General features: G+C 45.0%; 1 protein-coding gene across 4 annotated transcripts; it reads left to right on the forward strand.

Moving 5' to 3' along the window:
• Positions 1–1,022: 1,022 nt before the first annotated feature.
• LOC1274229 (uncharacterized) lies at positions 1,023–23,047 on the forward strand. Of its 4 annotated transcripts, none has more exons than XM_061645524.1 (8): positions 1,023–1,286; positions 10,787–11,959; positions 16,234–16,386; positions 16,472–16,949; positions 17,107–17,274; positions 17,486–17,675; positions 17,828–17,976; positions 20,013–23,047. In XM_061645524.1, the coding sequence occupies exons 2-8, from the start codon at positions 11,233–11,235 to the stop codon at positions 22,318–22,320; spliced, it is 4,173 nt and encodes a 1,390-aa protein (XP_061501508.1). In that variant the 5' UTR covers positions 1,023–1,286; positions 10,787–11,232; the 3' UTR covers positions 22,321–23,047. The 4 variants fall into 4 exon arrangements, with proteins under 4 accessions (XP_061501508.1, XP_061501510.1, XP_061501509.1 ...); XM_061645526.1 differs by lacking the exon at positions 1,023–1,286 and adding an exon at positions 1,310–1,418; XM_061645525.1 differs by lacking the exon at positions 1,023–1,286 and adding an exon at positions 1,311–1,414.
• The last annotated feature ends 4,721 nt before the right edge of the window (positions 23,048–27,768 follow it).

Here is a 27,768-nt window from a genome sequence, read left to right on the forward strand (position 1 = left end):
TGTTTTTTTTCCTAATTTCAAAATTCTATAATAATCAATTAGGTGACTTTGGAGGATGGAGATAAGGTATAAGAATAAAGTGAAGATCACATTAAGTGCCAATGTTTAATGTTAACCTAACAAGCAAGGCATTGGAATTGTTTATTAGGATATATACATTAATTTGATGAGATTTTTTGATGTTTTTTGCTCATTACAGACATGTACTTTTTGATAAATGTAGAAAAAAAGCAAAAAATTAAGGCACACTTTTAAAAATTTTAAATTTTCTTTCGTGGTTGTCATACTGCCCAGATGTCAAACTGGTTTTCTCATGTTTTCAAAACCGGTATTTTACGGTATATCAGCAAAATACATGGTGATACGCATTTAAAAGTATTTGACAGGAATCCTTCAAAGAATTCTACAGTACATTAGTGTGACGAAGTTGTCAAGGAGTACGACTCATGCAGATAGCCTTGTACTAATGATTTTTCGATTTTTTCCTCAATGGTTTAAACATAAATAATACTATCAATAACAATTTCTAAGTGCCTACGCTTAAAAAATTGTTACGCGATACTAAGCTGAGGTACACATGTAGGTTGGTATTACTAGGTTACCAGTACTTATAAACTCAAATTTAATGTATTTTTATATGAAGGACTTTCATATGAAAGACTGATCGAGCTTTTTTGGGTAAACTAGTAACGCAAAAAGAGCTATCTAATCGAATGCGTTTATTCGGTCAAGTATAAAAAAATAAACAAATTTACAGAATATTATGTACTTAAACTAAAAATATATTTTTTTATACTAGCTGTATAGTGATTTTTGTTGTGTCAGTAACGCATTTGTGTATTTTTAACTTAATTTAAAATCATGGAATGAATACATTACTTGCTGAGATTGTTCAATGCATGTCGAAAGAAAATGATCACGGAAATTCGTCACAGACTGTCGTACCGCCGTCACGAAACAGTGAGTGCGATCTTCTCTTACGCCGCCTCGCGAGAGTGTTTGTTATGCAGCATTGCCAGCGTCCTCAGTCTTCGATCGATCGCGGCGTTGTTAGCACACGCAGCACAAGATCGCGGATCTCCGTACGTTCGTGCCTTTTGCCTTTGCACGGGGGTCACCAACAGCGAGTGGCGTTTGCCTTCGGGGGGGATTTCTTTTTCTTTTCAAATAACGAAAACAAAACTAAAATAACGACAAAAAAAAACAATCCGTATCTTGTGTGCGACAGAACAGACCGTGTTCGAAGATCGAGTGATCGAGAAAAGAAAAGTAACAACGAAACAGTGGTAAGAAGTCGCTCAGCAGTCGTTGTATGTGCGTGTGTGTGTGTGTGCGAATCGGAAGCGACGCCTTAACGATATTCAAAACAATTTAAACAAGAAAAGCAAAACACAATCCGAATGCATTGGCCCTGGTTGGTATGTGAAGTTGCAACGCGATGATGAATTCATAGGCCCTTGAGTGTGTTTGAGTGCCGTGGTGTGTGCGTCGTTAGATGTTGAAGAAGAGTTGTGCAGCTCCCTTTCTATGGCATTCAGTGATGTTTTGGTGTGTACGGAATGTTACTTTTGTTGCCATTGTGGTTGATGGTGGCTCAACAAAGCACGTGTTCAATATTCAAATATTCAAATTCGAAGTGATACAAAGCCAACCACTGTCCTCTACTTTACGGCAACGCAAAGTAGCACACAGCAAACAGATCGCAAGAAAACGTATTGCAGTGTGTCCCGAAAGGTGAGAGTGACTGTGGTTCAGTCACCTGGCCGTGCGAAGATGATCGCGCCCCTACGTTACTGTGCAGTGCTGTGTAGTTAGGATCGTGTCTTTGGGGGTATTTCTCTATGCGTTCGATCGTTGTACGTTTCACTGGTGAGAGCCGAAGGGGAAAGGAAATGTCGCGCAAAGCAACGCATAAACCGGCGCACGGGCGGGCACAAAACCGGAGCGCAAGAAAAGCAAGATCGCATCTCGTTGGCTTCTTCCTCTCGAGCGGTTTTATAAATAACGCCCCACGTACGAGCGGGTGTCGCTTCCTAGCCCAGCTCTTCACCGTGCGCTGCTTCGGAGGCAAAAGAGTGCTTCGTGCACAAGCGTGCGTACATTAAACGCTGGCAGCATTGGGTACGCAGCTGGCAGCGGCAGAGCCTGTCGCTGGGTGTATTAGATCCGCCCTTCTTCCGCTTCTGCCCGCCGAAAACGCACACGTGACACTGTGCGCTGGTGTGAGTGTGTGCGGTGTTTTATTTGCTGTATTTTTGTTTTCCTCATTCGCTCCTTTCACTTCCAACCCATCACCACGCGGCACCACGCGGTACGCGCGGCTCTGTTTCGGTTGCGCTAAATTTATAAAGTGTCACGATGTGGTTCGTTCCATACACGGTTCGTTCGTGAAACTTCAGGCACCCTGTTCGGGGCCGGGGTGCGCTTGGGTGCGTGAGTGAAAAAAGGGTGCAGCTGCGCCGGGTGGCCGAGGTGGATAAGATTAAATTAAGCGAAGGAAGCGGGAAACCGGGACGGCGGGACGTGGAACGTTGAGTGGAAAGTCATGCAATTTACGTTCGAGAAGAAACACACCCTTGCACGGTTGGCTTGGACGATGACGGCGATGACACTAGGAAGTGGATTTACGCAAGGAATCCCGGTCGAAAGCGTTTGAAATTCCTCACGAAACCATACCAAAACCGGGTAGCGCGCTAGGAGTATTGTTTTGTCCGCTCGATGGTGTTAATGGTGTGCGCATTGTATTTAAAATGTTGATGTGTCGCTAGCGTATAAAGTGTTGGTTTTTTTATACGATCTGTAGGTGATCATCGAGCGTAAGAGGTGCTGTCAAAGGTCACCCGAACTGTTGGGGCTTGTGTTGGTCATCTCTGTTGTGAGTTTTCTTCGACCAGCATCAGTTTCGTCACGCTTAAGAATGCAATCACGCGGTGCCGTGGCTAGAATGTTGTTTGTGATACGGTGTAAATGTGTATGTGTATGTGTTTGTTTGTTTTGTCGACTCTTGCTGTTACCTTGTTTCGAGGCATTCTTCTTGCGTTAGCCGTGGTAATTATTTTTAGTTATTTGGCTGAACATTTCTCTTGCTCTAGAGAGTGAAAGTATTGTTTTTTTGGCCACCGATAGCGATGTCATTTTGCAAAGGAAGATTATACATACTCTTTTTTTGTTCAGTTTAAATAGTTTAATGAAACGTGAAAACGTAGGTAAAAATCTAATCGTTCGAAAACTTGTACATGATGTAAATCATGACTGTTGCAAGCGATTATTTCACATTAAAGAGTGTTTAATTTGAAGTTTGATCGATATAAATGTTCATTCAAATTTGAAATGTAACAGTAACTAGAATGATTGTTGTGGCTTGAATAATCTTGAGCTAATTTTATTTTAATTTATAGACTCATTGGTGGTTTGAAGTGCATTGAATTGAGTTACGCACCTTTTCCACATTGTGAGTTTAAGTTAAAAATGTCAAAGCTTTTTGGAATAGTGGTATGCAATAAAAATGGAAAACAACACTCTCAATAGGTTAGCAAAGATTGACATGATATGGCTTCGATAACCTGAATTTTCATTATGAAGGTGCTTGATGGATTTACCTATATTATATTTGATGTATTTAAGGTATCCAAAATCGATAAGAGAAGATGGAATTGAACAAATTTCATATTTAATAAAATGTGCGCTTTCCTGATTAAATTGGTAGCATTGGCCTTTTTTTCTATTTATTGAATTTATGTGGTACATTATTCGATTCTTGTACAATATTTTACACAACTACTGTTTGTTTTTGTTTTGTTAATTATCAGAAAAATTATTTAAAGTATTTCCAATTGATTGAATAATTTAACAATAATCTTAGCAGTAAACACCATCATACGCCAACGCACATTTTATTAAAAATGAAATTTATTCAATGGAATCTTATAACATTTAGACGGTCAAATTTGTGAAAACGCCCGAGCCCGAGAAGCAAACTAGCGACAAAAGCAGCATTTGCATGAAATTGTAGTTGTTAAACTGAAGTGATTGAAGCAATGAAATAGATGCAGTGACGCATAACATGAGCATTTTAGAGTTTACTTCTCTATTAGTACCACGAACAGCAAGTTTCGAATAAATCTTCTGAATCATATTGACAATCCCCCATCGAAATGGCTGCGAAATGGTGGTTTCAGTTCAATTTGAAGCATGCCTTAAGGTATAGACAAACAAAAAAAGACACATTAACAGTTCGGCGAACGCTTAGCCATTAGCTTTCTCGCATTACAATGATGAAAATGCGTTCAACTCGTAAGCGTTTTACTTAGCGTGTGTGTGTGAGTGCCGCGTGATGGAAAACGGAACGCTCGCAGAGGTTTCATCCATTATTTTTACATTTTTCGAGCATTTCCGGACAAATGGATAGTGGTGAACAGATGTTGGCATTCGCACAACGATCAGCAATCAGCATGCATCACTCCTCGCTTTCCCTTGCCATGCCACTTTTTTCTACCGGTACTCACACTGCCTGTATGGAAAAAGCCAAACCTCATCCGGGTACGAGTTCGATTCGCTTTCCCCCAGCCTATGCAGGTTCGTTGCGGAAGCACCAAACATTCCAACATACCTTCCTGTCTGCACGCCATCCATCGCACCCGGTTCGATCGGTACCGTCTGGGTAGGTCGCTCGGGAAAAGGTTACCAGAAAATTAATGACCACCTAATGACTGAAGAAAGGGGAAAGGGTGCACTTTTGGGACAGCAGCAGCAGCAGCAGCATGGTAAGGTAAAACTTCTGCAGCGCGTTGCATTGACTAGTTGCGCAAAGACGTGGAACACCGCTCCCGAAGATGGTGATGATGATAGTACACGAATTAATTAGCAGCTGTGGACTGTGATGTTCGGGAAGCACTTGGTTGACCAAACGGGGGTCGGAGGCGATGAAACAATACTTCATAAAAAAGGCAGGTTGATCAAGGCTTCTCCGTTCAAACCATTCAGGTACACCGACGAAGGATGTCGTTTTTAATTTGCAGCCATGCACACGGTTCCGGAGCGTTTGCTGCAAACTTCGAACACATCTGGCACGTTTTAGCCACGAGACAGAAACACATTTCGGGTCCCATTGGCCGCACAAGTAAATCAATCTTCTTCACTCGTTACCCGTGCGCGTTGCATGCCACTCCTGTTTTTGGTTGCCCGGGACGATGGACGGAGTAATTTTCATGTATCTCTTGTACGTTACGGGTTTTTTTGCTTCCATTTGCTTCTTCCCATTTCGCACAACCGCATTGACACTGGGTGCTGGGTGCAGAGATGATGAACTGCTGCACGTGCCCACAGCTGCACGGCTGCATTCCGAAAATGTAGCCACCCTCCTTGCAAACGGAACATATGGTACCGCGAGCTGCCGGTTGCGTTCGGTTCCGTTCGGTTACGGTTTTGCATCTGCAAATGGGTTGCAGCTCTGCCCTGTGGAGCCTGGGCAATGATATCGCTGGAGGACGGAGTGTATCTGCACGTGTGTGTGTGTGTGGTTTCAAGAAAAGATTGCATTTGCAGAAGACCGTTTACTCGTTTGGATAATTTTTCCTACTTGAGCTCGTGCCTGGCGGCACCCGCCGTTGGCAGTTGGAGCAGCTTGTGGCCCAGGGGCAATTAAAGTAACAACCGTGCAGTGCACTTCATCCGAGCCATGGAGCGAAACAGCGATCGGTTGGGTAGGGGGTTTGACGTATAATGAAGCAACGTTTCCACGCAGCGAAGGTGAATTTCTGACTGGCTGGAGCTGATAAAGAGCAACGGGGAGCCCGCAACGGGGAACTGCTGCTTGATATGATCATGTTGCCTGCGTGGCTGGCCCTCCCTTGCGATGCCCTTTTCAAATGAGGAAAAGGCAATAACGACATCACACAAGGCATCGTGCTCCACCATTGCGGCAATGTCTGGGCAAAGTTGTAGGTTACAGTTCGCTTCGTTCGCCTGCCCGGGGCGTTTATTGCTGCCCAGGGAAACGACGGACCCGGCCACCACAGTACCGCAGAGCAGGTACTGCACGGCGAAGGTAAAAGGGGGAGAACGCTTCGAGACTTCCCGAAAGTAGCCGGGATGGCACAGGGACCACAGACAGGAACAGATGTTCGATGGGAAGAGTTTGCTCTGCGTGTTTTTGTGTGCGTGTGTGTGCTGCCTCTGTTGCCGCAGTTACACGGTGCCTGGGTGTTGCGTACGCTCCCCACATCGAAGATGATGGAGTTTGACGCAAAAACGGGAAAACGCATTTGCTTCACAAGAAATGGAAACGTCCGTCCAGCTTCTCGTAGCCCGGCTCGAAAAGATGCGTTCCCGAATGGCACAGCGTACGGTGCCGGTGGATGGGGTTTAATTTTAGCTCTTCCTTCTCGTAGCGTCAGCGTTCGCTGGTGCTGCCTGCCCTCTGTGGCGCTGTCGGGTGTGAGCACGGCGGTGTACGCAACCGTATTCTTCTGGACCAGCCGATCCCCGGATATTGACCGGATCAATGCAAAAGTTGGTACGGGAACGGGACAAGTGGAACTTTAATTAATTGCATTCGACGAATCGCGAATAATTTCTGAATCGCGCACACTACACCGGGGAGTGTTTGAAAGGTTGGGTGGAAACGTGTGCAGTTACGGCGACGACGACAACGACGCTGTTTTGATCACCGATGAAATATTACCATCGACGGTTCGTATTCCTCTCCTTTTGGTTTGCCAAGAGTTTTCCCTCTCCCCCTAACTTGGAAGGTGTAGCAAGTGAGCACCTTTTACGATGGGCGTTGGTCACTCGATTCTGTGCACGGCCGAAAAAGGCGGAAGTCTGCAGCTGGTGCTGGTCTGCGTTCGCTCCCGTGTCCCGTTCAGTGTGTGTGCTTCCTTAATTAATAAAGTTTGCTCCGTGCGTACGGCGGCAAGGAAGCACTAGCAGGACAAGCAGGAAAAAACGCATAAAACCATCCGGTCACTTGTGTTTTTCCACCCAAACTGCTGCTAACTTCGCTCGTATCTGGCGAATTTCCTGTGTCGCTCGCGTTTGGCGGAAAGCGAACGGTTTATCTGATGCAATTTTTGTTGGTTCGTAGAATCGGGTTATGGTGGCCGGAGCGCAGAAGCCTCTCCTCGGCCTCTCCCCAGCGGCAATAAAACTCCAAGATTCATCAAGAAGTTATGAGGCGCGTTTGCGCTTCCCTTACGCCCCGCAACCACGCAAAACGGTACCGCGGGCGAACGTGTTCTACCGTGCAAACATACTTTCTTAGCGTATCGGGTTGACGACGGGGGGATGCTGTTGGGTGGGTCGAGATGTCAGGAAGAGAAGGTGTTTCTATTTATACGCGTTTGCTTTGGGCAAGCGGCAGCGTAAACGAGGTGCCCAAAGAATCCATGGGACGCGCACTTCGTAATGCCACACGTCAGATGCACGAAGAGCGATAATTATTGTTCGGCAAACAGAGTAGGCGGCCAGTGCGATGCGGACGAATGGTGATCACGCAACGGCAATATAGTTGCGATTTGCTCTGTGGGTTTCCGGTAGTAGCGTTAGGTATCGGATTCGACTAGCTTCTCATTGATGGCGATGAAAGCGAATGGTTAATGATTGTTGAAAGGCTATTGGATGGACGCATGTGAGAGAGCCTGTATGAAGTGGTTCGGGAGGAAAGATTAGCTCGAGCAGTATTCGTAATATAAAGCTAACAGTTCAAAAATCGAATAAATGGGGTCGAACCATTTTGTCACAGTGTTTATCAGCAGAACTTTATTTTGAAGCTATGTTGACGAAATGGATTCATTTTAATTTATACAGGGTTTTACAAGTCATAATCGAATGTCTGCAAAACAATGTCAGTTGCTTAAGATTCAGTTTAGCTGTGATTTTATTTTGTTTGATTGGTGCGATGCTATTTTTTACAAGCGCAATATGTTCTTTTACAGGCTTTTTGCATAGTTTTTGAAATTAAAACACGGATCTTGAGATCATACTATTGTGATTAATGCTTTTTAAGTTCAAGGCGTTTAAGCATTATATTTATCAAATATTACATATTTATTGCAAAAGAGGCGATTTTCTAGGCAAATGGTTCATACACATAGTACATGTTTACATAGGCTAGTGCTCGCAGTTTTTTGCACAGAAAATCCTATTTTTTACAATAAATACGTTATATTTCATAATTGTAATGCTAAAACATATTAAATAATTCATTTCATATAAAAGATATCAAAATGCGTGATTGAATTTGCAAATCGTTGCGAAGGGCCACTAAAAATACTATTTGAGCGATTTAATATTCATATCGCGGTTGTGAAAATAGCATCGGTGCGGTCAAACAACAACTTAACACAGCTAAACTGAATCTTTAGCAACTGAAATTGTTTTGCTGACATTCGATTCTGACTTGTAAAACTTTGTAAAACAAATGTAGATGCTTTTGTAATGTTACTATTTTGGCAGGTGTAAAGAAAAGAAAAAATTAAGCAAGTTAGATGCATAAGAATGCATAAGGATGCAATTTTAGTGATGTAAATCCTTTAGATGATTTTTGTGCTTTTTTATTCAATTAGATAAATATAGTTTGAAACGAGATGCAAAATAAAATTTCAATAAAAAATTGTTTTTATTTTTATTCTAAATTGCTTATAAATCTGAAATTCAAATGGGATTCAAATAGCTTGTTTTTTAATTGTTGCAAAACCTAAATGTATCCCAATAATATCTTAAAAAGAATCTACCGTGAATCCAACCCCCATCAACACACACTTAATCTTCGCAATTAGTATCATCTGCAATATGTGTCGAGATAAAAATACATTGCCTGTTTTGGTTACACATGTGGAACCCTAAAAAAAAAGTTTGCCTTAATCGCATACCAACCATTACCAATACGGGATTACCAGACTATTCTAAAAGAATTAAAAAAAGCAACATATTTAACGTGCCTTCCAACGGCACCATGAATGTGAGAGGCTGCAAACGAAAGATAAATAAAAACGCGTTGAATCACTGGTTCGGCAGAAAAATGTCACACTCACCGGGTTCTCTCTCTCTCGCGTGACATTGAAATGCATCAACGCAAAGGAATGTACAGATTGTTTGCATGAACCATTCTTTGGTTGGTACATTTTGACGCTTTCGCCTTTCCAGCCGCCGCACACGTAAGTCGGCACACATTGTGAAGGGCAAAATCATCCCCGCTTTGCCACTCCGAACGGTGTAAATGAGTGGGTGCTTGTGCCAGGTAGTTTACACATCCTCAAAACTCATGTTTTCACCAAGAGAACCGTGTAGGAGGGCGCTCAAAATCATCAAAGCTTCACCGCCCTTTGTAGGTAAATCATAAACCGACGGGCGCACGTTTGAAATTTGCCCACCATCAAACACCCGAACGACACTAATAGAGTGTTGGTGTTGATGTAAATGAGTTGTTTTCGAACCAGCTTAATTGATACACTTCCCCTTTTTTGTTGGTGTGACGTGATCGTTAGCGCGGCGATCACTGGAAGGTGGATTGGCGAATCGGACCGAATGTTGCTTCATTGAGATGCTTCGTTTTTCTTCTTTCCGCGTGACGTAGCACTCAAATTCTTTGAATTGCTTAGCTGCTTCATTCCCGAGAAAGAAAAAAAGAAGAAAACCCGAAAACATTATTTTTGAACACACTCTACAATACGACCATTTTGGCGCAATTCAAGAGCACCGCGCATCATAACATCCGCGCTTCTCTTTGAAGGCGTAAACCAACCAAACCGAACTCTTCGGGCAGGGAAGAGACGCAGGCAGCGCGAATGTTTTTAGTGCGGAAAGCGATGAGGGAAGCGTAGCGGGGAACATCGTCAACATAAAAATAGCCCGCACTAGATGGGCAGATGCTTGAGTTGTCGTCGTTTTGTACTGTGTGTGTGTGTGTGTGTGTGTGTGTGTGTGTGTGTGTGTGTTTTTTTTAAATTTTATTTTATCTCCTCTCTCTAGAATTTGTTTTATTTTTTGCTCGTTGAGGTTCATTTTTAGTTCAACCGCCTTTTCCGCCGCCACCTCAAATACCCGACCCGACGACGACAACCAGCAGCTCTAGTGCGGTGTCGTCCCTAATGCATCGTCGTTTTTTCTTGCTTGGTTTCCAATCTTCGCTTGACAAAAAAGAAGAAGCACAAGAAGAAAACAACTCCCCAATCCAAACAGGAGCAGGCCCCCATTAGCTGGTAGAACTCACTTAAAACCGTTTCGCGTTTCACCCGTAGTGTAAACATCTGATTAGCTGCTTACTACAGCAAAGGCGCACACGGGATGGGTGGAAAGTGCGCGTAGAAGCATTTTCTTTTTTATTTTCCACCTGTTTCTCTCACCCTCACACTGATACATATATATACAGATACACACACACACACACACACACAAACAGACGAGAAAGCAGTGCGCGGCGCATTATCATGTTGTGTCATCTGGGCCGGTAATCCTTCGCCTTGCCCCCAACCCTCCCAATCGTACGCCGATCTTCCTCTCAGCTCTGGCGTGCGTTTATAAGGCTCTTTGTATGTGTGTGAGTGTTTGTGGGTATGATGGTGTGCCGTTGGCATTTTAGATCAACATTTAGCTTCCACCGCACGCTTCTATGCTGTCCCCGCCGGGACATGCTATTGTTTTTCTCAAACGGTTTTGGTGGTTGAGGCTGCCCTTTTGATTTGTAGGTCGGTGAGCAACATTGCATACGCTCGCGTGCTGCATACATCCTTCCCTTTTCAGCGCAGCACAGTTTAGTTTAATGTTATCGTTTTATCTCTTTCTTTAGATTGTTGGTTTGAAATACATCACAGACAGGTGCAAAATGGTTTAACGGCCAAAAAGTCCCGATTGGATCTGGTTAGTGTGGCCGTTCAGTGAATAAACCTACACCGACAAGCGTAGCGAGTGGTAATTGTGATGATGTTTGATTTGATGCATGGTGTTGAACGTGTTTGAGAAGCGTCAAGTAAGTTGTATGAGAGTAAGTGAACATAGAAGTGAACTAATCCACTCCGTTCCGGTAGGGATCCGTACAGTGATGGTGTTTGAGTGTTGTGTTTTTACTTTGTCAGAGTTACAAAACATCGATTACCTTTTAAAAACTTTTTGTCTTGTGAAGTGTCAAGTGTTTCAATGTTTGACAAGCTAGTGTGCGGCGTGAAAGTGTGTGTAAGCTCCCCAAGCAACAGCAACCCAATTGATGATCGCTCCGCAAAGCTGTAAAACAACACAATGACGATATTGTTACTCCTGCTTCTGCTCACCCTATCGGTGCAGCCCGGGCAATCACAAGTGGAAACGATCCTGGACAGCAGCGAGTACGACGATCTGGGATTGCCCACCGTGACAGAGCGTAAGGGTCAGATGGCCGGGTTCCTTGCGAGTGACGGCAGTGATCTCTACCCTTCCATATCCATGTCCAACGATGGACCGTCGGTTCCGTACCAGCAGCGCCCATCGAACTATGCAACCAATCCATTTATAGTGCGGGCGGAGCAGTACCGCAAAGCGCACGCTAGTCTCCGACCACAGCCTCAGGGATCCTCAGCCCAGCAGACTCAGCAACAGCAGCAGCAGCAGCAGCAACAGGGCTACGATCCACGTGACGGTACACCGTACACACGCGATATCGCCGTGAAGCAGGGCATTTTGCGTGGCTCGGTACGTGTAATGCATCCCCAGTCGGGGTTGAAAAATGTGGACCAATTCCTTGGTATACCGTACGCGGAGGCTCCGGTCGGTTCGCGGCGCTTCATGCCACCGAGTGCGCCGATCCCGTGGAATGGGCTCAAGATGGCCACCAAGCTGTCGCCGGTGTGTCCCCAGAATCTGCCCAGCCTGAACAACGCCAACAACAACTACTCGAAGGGCCGGTACGATCAGATCAAGCGGCTACTTCCGTACCTGAAGGTGGAAAGCGAAGACTGTCTCTATCTCAACCTTTACGTTCCAAGCTATGGTGAGTTAAGCTCATGGGTGTGTTAATTTTTACCTCTTTTTAGTTTGGAGTCCCGTTCAAACATACGCTGACGCACAACGTCGGTGGTCCTTTGACGTCAGCACGAGTCCAGGGCTGGTCGGCACAACCAAAGGCGACCCAAACCTGTCCGGAACAAAATCGAAATCTTACTAATAATATCGACGCACGACACTACAAACCACTCCATCATAAAGCAAACGACTGTACGGGACGTGTGTGTGTGTATGTTTTTCTTGTTCCTTGGCTTGCTTAAGCTATTTACCTCCCAGAAGTAAATCGCCAGCGTCCTTGAATGTGGAGCGCCAAACGGTAAGGTGGCGCCAAAACCGAATTTCGATCTGGCGATCTGGCGCGTAAGCCGGCGCTGATTTGACTTGCCTGTGTGTACAGCAGCAACGGTGTGTCGGTGTGTTTGTGTTTTTCTTCTTTTGCTTCTTCTGATTCTCGTTGTTGGACGCGTTTGCTTTTGGCGCTTACCTCCCACGGTGACACCTTCCCACGTGTCTGATGGGTGGGAAAGCGAGCGCGTTGGAAATGTGGGTCGCCAGAAGGCCAAACCCCAAAAGCCGATCGCACTTGGAACGGGTCCACATTTTATTCTCGGCACTTGGTGAATTTAATTGGCTCGCGGGTTAGCACAGAGGAGCCAAACCGTCGCTTTTCGCTTCATTGTGGTTGTGCATTGTACATGTTTGCGAACGTGCGGGGTTTCGGGTGTTTTGATCGGTGGAGCAAATGTTGTTCAATTAAGTCGCATTTTTCTGGATGGCAAATCTGCATTCGGGGCATTGGCATAAGCATTTGCAAGGGGTGTACATTATAGATCGAACTTTAGTTTTGTAGCGTGGTATAATTTAGTTTGCCGGACTGTGTGCCCGGCAAAAAATAGCTATGGTTGAGTGAGTTGAGAGTGAGTGAGTTGAAAGTGAGAGAGTCAGATATTAAATTCTTTTAATATGAACTGTTATTTAAATAACAGTAGAAGAACTACTGCTGTTATCTAGAAGAAGAAGCTGTTATCTTTAAGTTAAGTGTGCATTTTTTTTGTTAACAATTAAAAACTTTCACTATTTATTGAATTCTCTTATCGTGAACATTGAATAATAAATAATGAATAGAATAATTTTTCATGAGTTCTCTCTTAAATCTAGGATGGAAATAAGAACTTCATAACCTTTAAAAAAAGCTCATTCAAAATTTTAACGCACTTGAAATGAACAAAAAGCTTTCACGCGATAATTGAGAGTCTGTTAAAAGTCCTGCACGACCATGAAACACCTTTTACCATAAAATGTGTTTCACATTATCAACGCCATTTTGATTCTAAATGGATCAAAAATGATGAAAAAAATAAAATAAATAAAGTACAAGTCTCAAAACTAGTATTTGTATGTGGTTCTTTGGAAAATCTCAACAAATACCAACTAGGCTTGGGCCATTCGTCTTGGGCATTTTGATGAACGTGTACGTACTAGTTTTTTCATTAACAGGTTGGCTGATAAGTCCAAGGTCTGACACATAGATGGCGCCGCTAGTATTAAATGCATATTATTTTTATATAGTACCAACCTTCAAATGATTCGAGTCAAAATTTGACGTCTGTATGTCAATTGGTTTGTGAGACAGAGCGTCTTTTGTCAAGCAACTTTTGTTATTTTGTTGTTCCACCAAGACAACGCACCGTTCCACAAGTCATTGAGAACAATGGCAAAAATTCATGAATTGGCTTCGAATTGCTTCCCCACCCACCGTATTCTCCAGATCTGGCCCCAGTGACTTTTTCTTGTTCTCAGACCTCAAAAGGATGCTCGCAGGGAAAAAATTTGGCTGCAATGAAGAGGTGGTCGCCGAAACTGAGGCCTATTTTGAGGCAAAACCGAAGGAGTACTACCAAAAATGGTATCAAAAAATTGGAAGGTCGTTATAATCGTTGTATTGCTGTTGAAGGGAACTATGTTGAATAATAAAAACGAATTTTGACAAAAAAATGTGTTTTTCTTTGTTAGACCGGGGACTTATCAGCCAACCTGTTACGATGAACTGAACGTGAATCGCGATTCATTCGTTCATTTCAGTTGAAAAAAAAAATGGTATTTTGGTTCATTTAGCAAGAAGAACATAATTAGTGTAATACATTTTGAACATTATTAGGCAGATCAGGATGATCTTTACTACGATTGGTAGGACGTTCTTTTCATTAACGTCCTGGTATTACGGTTCACGTTCATATTTGTATGTGAGGAAATGAACGGCGTGGCTTTGTAGGACGTTCTTTATTTCGACGGATGGACCGTTCTTTTCGTAAACGTCCTAGTCATTCGGTTCACGTTCATATTTGTATGGGGGAAATTACCGACTTGGCCAACTAAGACTTTCTTTATTTCAACGGGTAGGACGCTATTTTCATGACTAACTTATTACATTTTGATTTATAAAGAACCGACAAACGTTGATGAGATCGTTCGTTCTGTAGGATGAACTTTATGAATCGTACAGTTCTGGTTCTAGGGGTACACCTTTAATACCAGCTCTAATGTACAGCTGCCATTCTAGACGTAACTTTGAAATTAAATTGATTACATTACAGAGATAGAAAATGTATTCCAAACATCCAAATTCCAAACCAAACAAAATACACACAAACAATCATTTGCTGCAACATGTAGAGTTTTATTGCGACTGAGCCCTTCTAAAGCCTATACCTATAATTTTCTTTGTAATTAAATATGAATCCATGAATAGTCCGTGGCTTAGTGTTGCTAGTAGGAATGATCGAGGACATTATAGTGTGTATAAATTTAATTTGCATCATCATCATTTTTGGTTCCATTGCATTCCGATTACCGTTTGCAACAACTCACCAGTTCCTAGTAAGCGCGGCTTCTATTTTCATTACACGAATGAAAATTGCACATTACATTTGCACGGTTGAGAATGGAATTACGGCTCCTACCCTAGGTGTGGGTTATTTGCCGTTTGTATGCTATTTTATTTCTGGCGGAAGAAACGATACCCTCCTGTCACCTGGCTGGCAAGGTGTGCTGAGTCCGTAGCTTAAAACCGAATTCCGAACACAAAAATGCAAACCCACCAACCAGCTGAAAAATTTGCCCAGCCCTTGTGTAAATGTGCTTGTGGTAGTACGTATGTACGAACGTACACGACCCGCAGGAGCAGAAAAGCGGACAAGCGAAATTGGATTTAATAAATGCAAAAACAACTCACCATTCCTCGCTATGTTGCCGGGACAGCTGGGAGTGGCGCGATGCCATCAATGCGGGGGGCGTTCGGTAAAGAGCGTAAATTTTATTACGTTCAGCAGAATTCAATTACTGACCCACTTCACAAACGCGAAAATGATCGGTCCGGTCTTCCGTGCGCCGGCCATCATGCTGTAGTTAAAAATTTCGCCCCCACCGTTCCGACCGGAAAGTTGAAGAGAGTAAACGAAGTTCGACAGGAGTCACTGCGGTTGCTTGCAGTTCGGCCCCGTTCCTGTTGCATCCGCTTTTTGTTTTTCTTCTTTTTTTGGTGAAGCAATCTTCGGGTTCGGGTGAAGTGTGATCTTGGAACAATGCCAGTCCCAGGCTGGTTGGTATGAGGGTATGAGTGAACTATGCTGAGGTCAGGAATTTTGAGGGTGATGTTTTTGTAATGCTTTTTTCGCCGACAGCATCGTTTGATCGGTGCAGAAGGTTTGATTTTTTTTTGTTGTGAACAGTTTAATGCTGAAAACAGTGCTGCAAGCAAGCGAAGCATAAATGCTGATTTAATTGTCATTTGCATGAACGGCATGCTGTTGATTTAGTGTTTACTTTTTCTGCACGAAACGCATACACACACAGACTTGGCTCGTGTTCGAGGTTCAATATTACATTTCAAGTAATTAAATTATGTGTTGGACGTATTTGCCTCTTCAACGAAAGGTCAGCACGCTTCGCTCCCAAAAATCTCGCGAAAGCATAATTATGCTCATACAAAACATGCAATCTAATCAACCCACTATACAAAACGCACTTGTCGCAGGTAGTCACAAGCAGTAGCTCATGAGTAGATTTCAATTTTCGTGGCCACACCCTCGGCCTCTTACCACGACCGTTTACGCCTGTAATTTGATATTGAATTTCAATTACCGTGCATTGTTCAGCGGAGCGTTAGTTTGAACCTTCTTCACCTACCCTGTGCTGCGGAACACATCTCTATCCGTTCACAACACATCTCTATCCCACCATTTCTCGCTCGTGTGTTTGCAGATGGTATCGGACCGCAGACTAAGTATCCCGTCATCGTGTACATCCACGGCGAATCGTACGAGTGGAACAGCGGCAACCCGTACGACGGGTCCATCCTGGCCAGCTACGGTCAGGTGATAGTGGTAACGCTCAACTTCCGCCTGGGCATTCTCGGTAAGCCATCCGAGCACCGCGCTAATTGGACTTCTACTGCTACTACTACTACTATCTCGTTTCATTCCATTTCACCTGTACGTAGGTTTCATGAAACCGGGCATTAGCGATCATACGACCAGCAACTTCGGTCTGCTGGACCAGATAGCGGCACTGCAGTGGATCAAGGAAAACATCGGCGCGTTCGGTGGCGATGCCAAGCTGGTGACGGTGATGGGCCAGGGCACGGGAGCGGCCTGCGTCAACTTTCTCATGGTGTCGCCGGTCGCGAAGGGACTGTTTCACCGGGCGATCCTGATGTCCGGCTCGGCGCTGTCCGATTGGGCCCTCACGCAGCACCCGCTGCAGTCGACGATGCAGGTCCTGCAGGGGCTGAACTGTCCGCTGAACGGGGAGAACGACGAGGTGACGGCTTGCCTGCGCCGCAAACGGTACAGCGAAATATTGGGCGTAAAAACCGCGTCCCCCCAGTTCTCGACCCGGTTCGGCCCGATCGTGGACGGGCTGGTCATACCGAACATGCCGCACAAAGTCATGGGCCAGTACAGTGACATTTTTAGTGGGTAACCGTCGTGTGATTTATCCCATCGTTTGCGTACTCCGCGCGTGGTGTTCAAAAATTAATTTTGATTTATCCTTTTTTATTTCCCCTTTCTGCAAACGCTCACGCATCCACGTTTCCACCGCTTCGTCCGTACCTGCTGCTCGGACGGCACGTAGATACGATCTGCTGTACGGCATGACCGAGCTGGAATCCTATCACATCCTGAATGCGGTCGCGCTCACGTACGGCCTGCTGGAAAACGAACGAGACAATTTATTGCGATTTTACATGCAAAATCGCTTCGAAATACGTCCCGACCTGGCGCTCGCTGCAACGCTGCGAGAGTAAGTAGATTGCACCGGCTACCCGTTCGCGTTGCATTATTGCTCCAAACCATAACCCCCCCGGAGCATGTGACGCTGGGAAGTTGGCGGTGGAGGGCGAAAAATTTAAATTGCAACGATAGAGAAAACGGAAATAGACAGAGGCAGCGTGTTTCGACAGCGACTCATTCTGTGTGGTCTGCTTTCCCCCCTTCCTCTCTCCCCTCTACAGGTACACCGACATCTACATGGACCCGAACAAGGCACTGGCGGACGAGCATCGGGACAATCTGCTGGAAATACTGTCCGATGCGCGCGTCGCCGCCCCGATGGTCCAGACCGGGCTGTATCTGTCGAAGGTCAACCCAAAGTGCTACATGTACGTGTTTGGCCACAACAGCGAGGCGGGCGAGTACGGTCGGGTAAGTGGTTGAGTGGTGGCACTGCATCGCAAAATCATTTGAATGATGTCTAATTACGCTGTAACCGGGTTGCACACTGCACGGTTTATCTATTTTTTCGGTGGCTGCTTCTGGTTTTCCCTTTCTTCCCGTTGGCTGGCCGAATGCAACAGCTATCGCAAAGCGTGGTCGGCGAGGATCTGGCGTACGTGTTCGGTGCTCCGCTCGGGCAGGTGGGCCCCTTCCAGCATCACTACAATGCGCGCGAGCGGCTGTTTTCCGAGGCTGTTATGAAGTATTTCTCCAACTTTGCCAAGACTGGGTAAGATACCAAGGTTGTTTTTCAATGGGATTTTAAATAACTGTTGCATGGTGTAAAAACTGTATATTGCATATAGTACTGAAATTCCAAACATAGATGTTATACTAAATAATAACAGAGAATACAGATTAAGTTAATAGCAACCCTAACTAAAACGCTTTACAAATTAAGCTTTTGAACTGTAAAAAATAGCTTTACGCTAGGGCGCGTGAGTTAAATTTTTAAATTTATAAAACTGGCTACTTAATACAGGGTTTTCCAAGTCGGTTTCAAATGTAAACATCCAACATGTTTTTCAACAGCTGTCAAATGGTTTATTTGCTTCAAAATGAAATTTCAGTTTAAACACTTGATTTTCGACACACAACAAAGAACTGTCAAACTCAATCCAGCTTGAGCAGTGTTGAAAATCATGCCTTGGAAATTAAAAATTATTATGATGGAAGTGAAATGTCAGATCGATATGAAACAACATTTTGCATGCGGTGAATAACAATGTTTACTTTCGAAACTGACTTAAAAAACCCTGTAATGTGAAAACAAAATGTAACGTTTTGATTAGAATGATTAGGAATTTATTAGGAAAAACTACTTATATAACTAGAAAACAATCAATCACGAAAGTAATACAGTCGTTGTGTTTGATTTTGGGATTAAATTAAGAGCGGTCCCGTTGTACAGTCGTTAACTCGCACGACTTAACTACATGTCCGTTTTGGGGTCAAGTCTAGGTCGGCATATCCACGTAGGACGTTACGTAGAAGAATTAGAATCAAAGGCTACATATAATGTACATGTTGATTTACTTTACTTTACTAAAAAGTTTCACTCTTTATAGAAGGAAACTATTCGGCAACGGTTGAAGTATAATCTGATGAATTTGTCAGTTCCGGAGTATTGCTGATGTTTTTAACCTGGGAACGTGTAGTATTTAAAGTTAATTGTTTTGTAACTAGTCAAGCATTTTAAAATTAGCACAATAATCCTCATTTATTTATTTTCATTAAATCGTCCAAACACTTGTCTAGTTTTCAGTTTTTCTATATTGCAAAGGGTTTAAACGTTTGCACTAAATAAAACATGTTTTCGGTAGGATGTAGAAAGACATAAAGAAAGATAATTTCTATCCATGAATATCTTGGAACTTTTTGTCGTTCAGGGCGGTCGGTCATTTGGAACTGGGCTTTCCTTCGATGCTCTGATTGTTGTCTAATAGTGCCAAGAGGTTATAAATGCCGGAATAGGCATACACGAATTTTACAAAATGCCTCATGAAGTTCGTTTTAGACGCTACGGAGTGCCGTTTTTCGATTGCGCACGCTTCTAAACGAAGTAGCTTCTCTTTTTTGGAATTCACGATTAGAGTTCGACTGCTAGGGGTGTCACATTTTGTCTGCTGACTCATTGGATAATATTATTGAAAGTGCAATTAACATTTTGTTAGTGTGGAGATGATAAACCTATGAAAAATCGACAATATTTGTCCTATATTTAATGCAAATGTTAAACCGGCAGATGTCTGCAATATATGAAACTAATGAAATCTTATGATGATCAATCAACATGTGACTACTAAACCAACCACATTATCGCCAAACCATTTTAGAAAAACATTGCTAAAAGCTTTCCCCTTTGCAAGCAGATAGCCTAACAGCACACAGCACGACATACCGCAGCGGAGTTTTTAATTAAATTGTCAGATCGATGATGCTTTAAAAGCATGTTCCACATTACCGTCTGCCGGTGCATGCAAAACTAACCGACAAACTAATCTGCTTGAGAGGAAATTCCTTCAGCCCGGTCCGCTCCCACCGGGGAACATGGTTCAAATTTCCCAACCCCGAAATGTGCTGCGAGCTTACGGATTGATGCAAACGCTGTGGCTGCATGCGTGTACAACATGGGCGAAAGTTTGGGCCGGGATTTACATGCTACCCCTAGAGCGTCCTCCGCCATCCGCCGTGGCAGACCATGATTACAGCAAACAAATAATTGGTTTTCTCTCGCTCCTCCCTCTCGCCATCCACCCCGCACAGCAACCCGAAAGCGCCCTGGAAGGATCTGTTCCTGAATCTCAACCCGGAAGACTGGTCGTACTACGATGTGGACTGGCCGGAGTACAACAGCATCAACCAGAGCTATTTGCACATGGGCATTACGCCGGTCGTGGGCCACCGGTACCGCCAGAAGTACATGAAGTTCTGGAACGAGGAGCTGCCGGAAGAGCTGAAGAAGATTACCAGCTCGAAGGCGTACGCGCCGTACTCGGACTTCTTCAGCCCGCCCGGCGCCGGCGGGAAGCAGGGTGGCGGTGTGAGTGCGGTGGTTGGCCGGATGCGGGGTGGCACTACGCCCCATCCCGACTATCCCACCGGGCACATTAACCTGTACCCGATTCACGTCGACATCGAGCGGCCGACGGAGGACCCCTTCCGGGAGCTGCTGTACCAGATGAAGGATCCGCTGGCCGGGCCGGGGATGTACAATGCCCCGGCGACTTCCTCCGCTGCCGCCATCCCGGAGAAGGGTGCCAGCCCGGCCCAGCTGGCCGCCGGTGTCCTGGAGCATCCGAAGCACCCGAAGCAACTGCAGCAGTCCGGCAAGGATGGGCCGTTCGGAGTGACGGACGAGCAGGAGCTGGACGGGGGTGCGACAGAAATCATGAAAAGTGAATCGACGCTCACCATCCTGATAGCGGTGGCTATCGTGTTTCTGCTGTTCAACATCGTCGTCATAGTGGGCTACCTGGTCCGGCGCCATCTCGGACGGCCGGGAGTGGGCGGTGTCGGTGTTGGTGGTGTGGCGGGCGGTCGCAAGGTAAAGCGGAAGTACGACGACACGATGCTGGAGAGTGCGGCCGCCGTCGTGGTGGCGGGCGTGGGGCTCGGCGAGAAGGAGGACGGTTGCAATCAGCTGCACGGGCACCATCATCACCATCATCTGCCGCACGGGGCGTATCTGCTAGACGAGGCGGCCACAATGATGCTGCGGAAGTCGAACTCGTACGAGCCGGTGGCGAAGCAACCGTTTGGCGGCGAGCTGCACGGCCCGGTATCGATCGGCGTCGATGCAGTCGATGCACACACGAAGGTGTGCGACTGGATGGTGGCCTCGGCTGGGTGTCGCATGGCACCGGCCGTGCCACCGCACAAGATCAGTGTGGCGATCGATGCGACTCCGCAGGCCCGAGGCAACAGCGTGCTGCGGCAGGAACCGATCGAGATAACGAAGGCCAAGTCGTTCGAGTACGGGGCCACCGATGAGGTGGACTGTGCGGTAAGCGGCTGTCCCGGGGAGGGACGGATGGGGGAAGGCGATGCCAGCGGAACGGGCAGCAGCTCATCCGGCACCTCTTCCTCGTGCTCCAGCTCGGCGACGACCGATGAGCTGAAGCAAACGATGCCCGGTGCCGGAGCAGGACTGTATTACAACTGTCCCGACTATCCGGTGCGACGGTTCGGTGCGACCGGTGAAGGAGGTGAAGAGGAGGTGACGAGCTTCATCGAGCAGGACACTCCCGCGGGTGACATCAATGTGACGTCGCGCGACAAAAGCACCGAAAAGGATCCACTCTCGCCGGAGGAAGCGCTGCGCGTCATACAGAGGCGAAACTTCCCGAAGGTGCTGCCCGACCACCCGCGAACCGGTGGGACGGGCGGGCCGACGACGGTGGGCACCTCGATGAAGCGCCGCTCCCTGCCACCCCAGTCGCTGTACGGGGCCCTGCCCCACGGAAACTGCCACAGTTTGCGCCGGGAAGCGGCAGGCGCGGGCCGATTGATTCCGGCTCCGCCACCACGCATCTGCTCCACGCTGGGACGGCCGGCAGCCGTGCGGCAGGCGCGAGCCAGCAACAACTTCATCAGCTCCCCTCCGATCGTGGCCGAGGAGCCACCGGTCGAAGAGGAGCCACCGATCGCGCTGAACACCCTGCACGTCGGTCCCCTGTTGCCGACGCACCAGGAAAGCACCTACATGACGATGTCCCGCCAGAACTCGCTGGGCTCGGAGTGCGAGCCCGGCTCGAGCGAGGCGGACGACGACCGGCCGAGCGAGGAGCAGCCACCAGTCGACATCATTTGCATCGAGCATAAGCCCGAGAACCACTACAGCTACGTGCGGCCGGTTGGGTTGATGCGAACGCCCTCGTCCTTCAAGTGTCCGGAAGCGGTGTCCCGAACGGAGGGCGGAGAAGCGCGCAGTGTGGGCGACGGGGAAACGGGACAGCCGGCGCCGATCGATGCAGCCACTCAGTCGTTGCAGCTCGTGCGGGATAAGTTCAGTTCCGACTCCTCCGCCACCGACACAACGTCCGGGAGTACGGGCACGATAAAGAAGCTGTAAATAGCGCACACACACTAGACAGTGGACACGGACATGGCACCTTCAGTGCAGCGCCCGGCAACGCCGAGTTTGACTAACGAGCCATCGGACGGATATTGATTTGTTTTCGGGCTGCAGCCGAAGCTCCGAGGCGGGCCGCATCTTCGCGCAGCTGCCATAACGCAAAGGAGGAGGACGTTTTATCATGCACTTGAAGCATGGAGTATTTATTCTTAGGATCACGTTCCCGTTTCGCCATATCTTACGGTACGGTTGGTGTGGTACCCAGTGCGGCCGTTTCCGGTTTCTCACCCGAGAAACAAACAGACGGACGGTTTTACACATGTATTGGAATGGTTTTGTGCGCTTAGAAGCCGGTACTTCTGGGGGCAAATGTTGCCCGGACGGTGTCGGACCTACCAAGAGACACAAGCTGATACACACAGACACACACACTTGCACAAACAAACAAACATAGACACCTACATGCAGATGAAGATTCCATTTATTGATTACATTAATCCGGAAAGCTAACGTAGCAATACGACTGTGCGAATCGAACGACCCGTTGATCGATTTGTTTTGCCCGAGCGCGCCACGGCTGGCGCTTCACGACTATTTATTTACGCTATTTGTACAAATAAAGTAACACGCTAATCAAACACACGGTTTTAGCTTGTAAGCAACAGTAAACTGGTGGCACCATTGCGTTGATGCAATGACAATAAAGTAATTTTCTTAAAAAATATGGTTGCTCGAATTTCGATTGATACATTTAAGTATGTTTAGTTTGGAATAGAGTGTGCATTTATTGGTGAAACCTCTATTTGAGGTTAATTAGTGGATTTTTTATTTTTAGTGGCGACACAAGTCACGTGCTGACGTCAAAAGAATTGGTGTATATTTCAAAATGCAATGAGATTTTTCTCATTTCTAATGATTGTCTGAGTATCTGATTATTGTCTTCACACTTGTTGGCTTTATTAAACCCTGATTTGTGTATCAAATAACTAACTAGAAAGCTTGTTTAGCATTTGTATTTGTAGAGATTTGTAGACGAAAAACTGAAACTGAAAAGGGGCTGGTAGCGAATTAATCTGCTGCCAGTTTTGAGAAAAATCCTCTTTCTTGGAATTTGTAGCGAAATTGTAAGTAAAAACTATTAAGCTTTGTATTCTCTTCAAAGCTCAGTTCCATGTGTGCTTTGAGCATGGAAGCTTCCGTATTGCACGTAAGTAGATTGTATTCAATCGTGGCTTCCTCCATTTGCGTGCAACTTGTGTGAAACATTTCAAAAGTACAGTGAGTGCGATAAAAGCATTACTGTAGATTATTTGTATTGTTAGAAACTGTGAAAATATACGAAATGATAAACACTCCAGAAAATGACATCGGTGGTGTTTACTCTTTTACGCGTTTAACGTTGGTGTAGAATCGCTTCAGGCTCAGCTTTGTGCTTTTCAGTTGTAAACAATGTTTTGATAAATCATTACATTTGAATTGATTTTTTCACAAAAAAACACAATAAATCTACATATACGGTTTTTGTAGAGTTTAAGTGATAGAAAATTACAATTGTCAATGTCATACAAATGGTCACAATTTTTTAAAATTATCATGATGCCTACAAGAGTGAACAAAATTCTACTTATAGACAATAATAGGTCCCTAAGGGTCAAAAATTGATGCCTTAGAGCCAAAATTTGGCGGTACCGACTGCAAATAATTTCTTTTTATTACAAGTATCGAGTCATTGATATTGCAAAAGCATCTTATTATAAGTTTATTGAATGAAAATGTCTTCTACTTGTTACTTGCGTATCTTAGTACCTGATAGTTTTTTGCCTCCACTTTTTTAATTCTAAAAAACATAAAATATGAAGCCCACAATAATTCAGAAAGATTAAAAAAATTAATTTGTTAAAAAAATTAGAAGATGTACATACGACGTATGAGAAGTAAAGTTACTTTGTCCTAAAATAATTAAAAAAAAGTATTAATATTGAAAATATTTCAGAAGCAGTGTAAAACAGAATCAAATTACATAATAGAAAATAATTGTAAGAGCTATTTTTCCTGCCTTTAGAAGCTCTGTTAAACGGACCATGGTGACATCTTATCTCATCTCAGTATCGATTCCTTTAACAGACTCGTCAATCTCAAATGTAATATTTCTCATTTTAGCAGACGTAGTGAGGGCTTTAAGGTAAAGGCAATGATCGTAGACTTTATTTTGACTCCATCTACAATTTATGCATCAATGTATATCTGGTTTTGCTCTAGTTCAATTGCTTACAAAAAGTTGTGCTAGAAGCAAACGTAAGGACCAAATAAAATTATACTAAACTTGACCACAAAAAGTCTGAGAAATCGATTCTATCCATTACCAGAAATTCAAAATAGATTTGAATTATTTTCAACCGAAGTTTGTTCGAAATGGGGTTCATTTCGCCGAAGCTGTACTTATGAGGTGTATGAAGGAGTTGACCATTTTAAAACGAAATGATTGTGCATTCATCAATGCTTACCTGTTCTATGTTATTCGAAGCAATTTGATATGAACTATTTGTAACATTAGCCTACTCGCTGATGTTACAACGCTACGTATCTATTGCAATTATTTAAACGCAACCGGACGCCTATTTGAACCGCTGTGTTGGAGCCTCATCTAATTCAATGAAACCAGGATTAAATTGCTTGTTCAGAGATGTTCACAAAAAAACGCACACAAAAGCACACCATTCGCCGATTAAATGGTACGCTGAGGAAAGCAAAGGGATTCAGCAGGGAAATCAAGAGGAGCGCTTCCGTTCGCGAAAGAAAAATCACAACGAACTACGCGTGCGGAAGGAAAAGCAGCAACGTGCAAAGAAGAACCGGGCAACGGACAAAACAGTATAAGAAGAAAAAAAAAACACGCACACTCAAACTAAAGCCGACATGAAACTATTCGCCAATATCGAGTGCATCGGAAAGAAAACTTGATTACCAGTGGGTATTTTCGGTCCGGTAGGGAAAAACTCTTGTCCATTTGTTCTTCGGCTTGCTGCTATCGATACCCGGGCTGGCCCACTCAGCGCCACCAGCTCGTGTGCCTGTATGTGCTTCACTGACGTCTCCTCCCCCCTGTCCAGGAACCACCTTTGTCAGGAAGCTACAACCCCTTGGAAGAGTGCCCGTTCTCTGCCCTCTTCCCCGCCGGGAATCGCCCTGAAATGAATTAATTTTTAATTGAGTTTTTCTCGCTTTCCTCTTAAGCTTTTCTCTTCGGCTTCGCTGCACACCGAACAAGTTTGGGCCGGCAGGAGCAGCAGCAGCATTCAACCATGCAGCTCGCCTGCCGTGTTCATTATGGTTACTGACTGCCGCCTCGTGCCACTCTCACCCCGCCAGCTCGTGGGAAGTTCATTTAACATTTTTCTCCACCCGACATCCTTTTGTGCGTCCTTTTGTTCTTTGCAAAGGGGGAGCAGTCGATATTGCTTATAAAAAAATAAAATAAAATAAAAACGTAAGACGAACGTACCGTCGCCAGCTGTCGGGGTGGGAGCGAACAAGGTGACTGTTGTCAGGGAAGATTGTTTCGCCCACCAATTCGCAAGGGTGGGAGATTTTACTTCTTGAGCGGCTCCGGTAAGCTGGCGCGAGCTTGCAGGAACCATGTCGAACGCGGCGGGGCTTGAATTTCACCGCCCAAGAAGGCATGCCACAGCGCCAATCGGATCGAACGGAATTACGATAACTGCCCCACTTTCTTGAAGATGGTTGAATGGAAGCAGTGAAGGTGCAAAAAAAACCCGCCCTTCGTAAATCCGTCCTAATACCACCGGAGATGAAGGGCCGGCCGTGGGCGATAGCAAGTGGGTGGCAGAATGTATGGCAAATTGAATTGTTTGCAGATGCTCGTGTTAATGGGCACGGTAAAAGCTTGTTGGTTGAGGAAATAAATGAAAAAGGTGCTTCCCGTGTTTCGCTCCGAATCTCGGAACTCGGTAAAGTTCAACCGTTTCGTGTGCGTTTGGGGGTGCTTGAAGCCGTAGCCGCTTATTTACATTATGATATTTTTCGCCACACATTCAAATCGTGCGGTGAGCGTCTCAATAGGCTTCTCGTGTGTGGGAAGCATGTCTCAGAAGGTATTTTAGACAGGTGTGGTTGCTTCACTTCCTTTTGAAGCGATGCCATTCAATTTTATGAATGGTATGATTTAATTTTCTCCCAGTTTTCGTTGGAAATTTGTAAAAAACAGGACTTTTGTTGAGCTGGTAATTCACATTTCTTCAAATTGAACCACATATTTATCCAACAAAAACAGGTAGTTCAACTGAAGAAGATATAACCATATTTTGCGTTTTCTAATTTAATTTCCAAGAATATTTAAAATGTTTCATTAAAATGTTTCAAATTTGATAGGTTATTATTCAAAGTGCCAATTTAAAATTTTGTATTTTGTCACGATTTTTCAAGACTTATACGATTAAAATGTCGAACAAGAAATTCAATTGTCATTATATGTAGGTGATATGGATGAATTGAAACACTCAAACTGGTTAATTTAAAAATTTCAACTGATCTTATTCTATTCTGATCCTATTTTTTCAGCATTCTGTATTCAGATGAAGCTGTTTCTACAATTTATCGGCCGCAGTTCATTCAACATTAATTTGAATTCAATAAATTATTTTATACCTCCTTCATGACAAGATTATTACTACCCTGACTGTCATAATATGTATTAAACTCAATTGATCATCTATAAAATGAAAAGCTCCTTGTTCCCTTACAGCTACGATGTGTTGTAAAACATTATTCCTGCAAGCGCTTCAGTATGCAGCACATTATCGGTTCCGTCAACTATGGCACGAGTTATGTACCGGGCGTCCAAATGCACGTCTTACAATGCAAAAATGGAAGTTTATGCGGTGAAAGAACGCAAACACGCAAACACACCCTGAGAGAATGCACCAGCCTCCCCCTCCAAAGGGAAGTAAAAACATGGCACTGGGCCGAATAGATTCTTACCCGATCGTCGTTGTCATCGCTCGCATAAGTCACATGTGCAGCGTGCATCACCACCCAGCGTGCCCTCCGCGGTCTGGCCCCGAGGTGAACCGGCTCGATGTTTGTCAAAGGATCGAATGGATTGCTTTAGCTCAGTCGCCGAAAATGATGCCTGTACGGCTCTCTCAACACCCCTTTTTTCATCCCTGCTCACAACCTCGGTTTGGAATTGTTTTCCCGCATTCCCAGCGGGCGTTACCCCGGCCATTCTTGCTCCAAAACGTTAAAAGCATCGGCAAAGTTCCGTGACCGTGTGTGTGTGTGGCAACTTCGCTACGAGAGCATGGGACTTTTATGCTGCGAACGTGCCACCCGGAAGAGTTGGTATGGGTAGGTATACGCTCACATGCCCATGCATGTGCGAGCGAGTGAGTGAGTTTGCTAGCAAAACCATACCATGTTACCCTG

The sequence above is a fragment of the Anopheles gambiae genome, chromosome 2 (assembly GCF_943734735.2).
Source record: "Anopheles gambiae chromosome 2, idAnoGambNW_F1_1, whole genome shotgun sequence".
Lineage (NCBI taxonomy): Eukaryota > Metazoa > Arthropoda > Insecta > Diptera > Culicidae > Anopheles > Anopheles gambiae.

Coding starts and splice junctions, on each gene's coding strand:
- LOC1274229 (XM_061645524.1), top strand. CDS start 11,233: ATGACGATATTGTTACTCCTGCTTCTGCTCACCCTATCGGTGCAGCCC. Junction 16,950..17,106: donor TACAGTGACATTTTTAGTGG/GTAACCGTCGTG, acceptor GACGGCACGTAG/ATACGATCTGCTGTACGGCA. Junction 17,977..20,012: donor TCCAACTTTGCCAAGACTGG/GTAAGATACCAA, acceptor CACCCCGCACAG/CAACCCGAAAGCGCCCTGGA.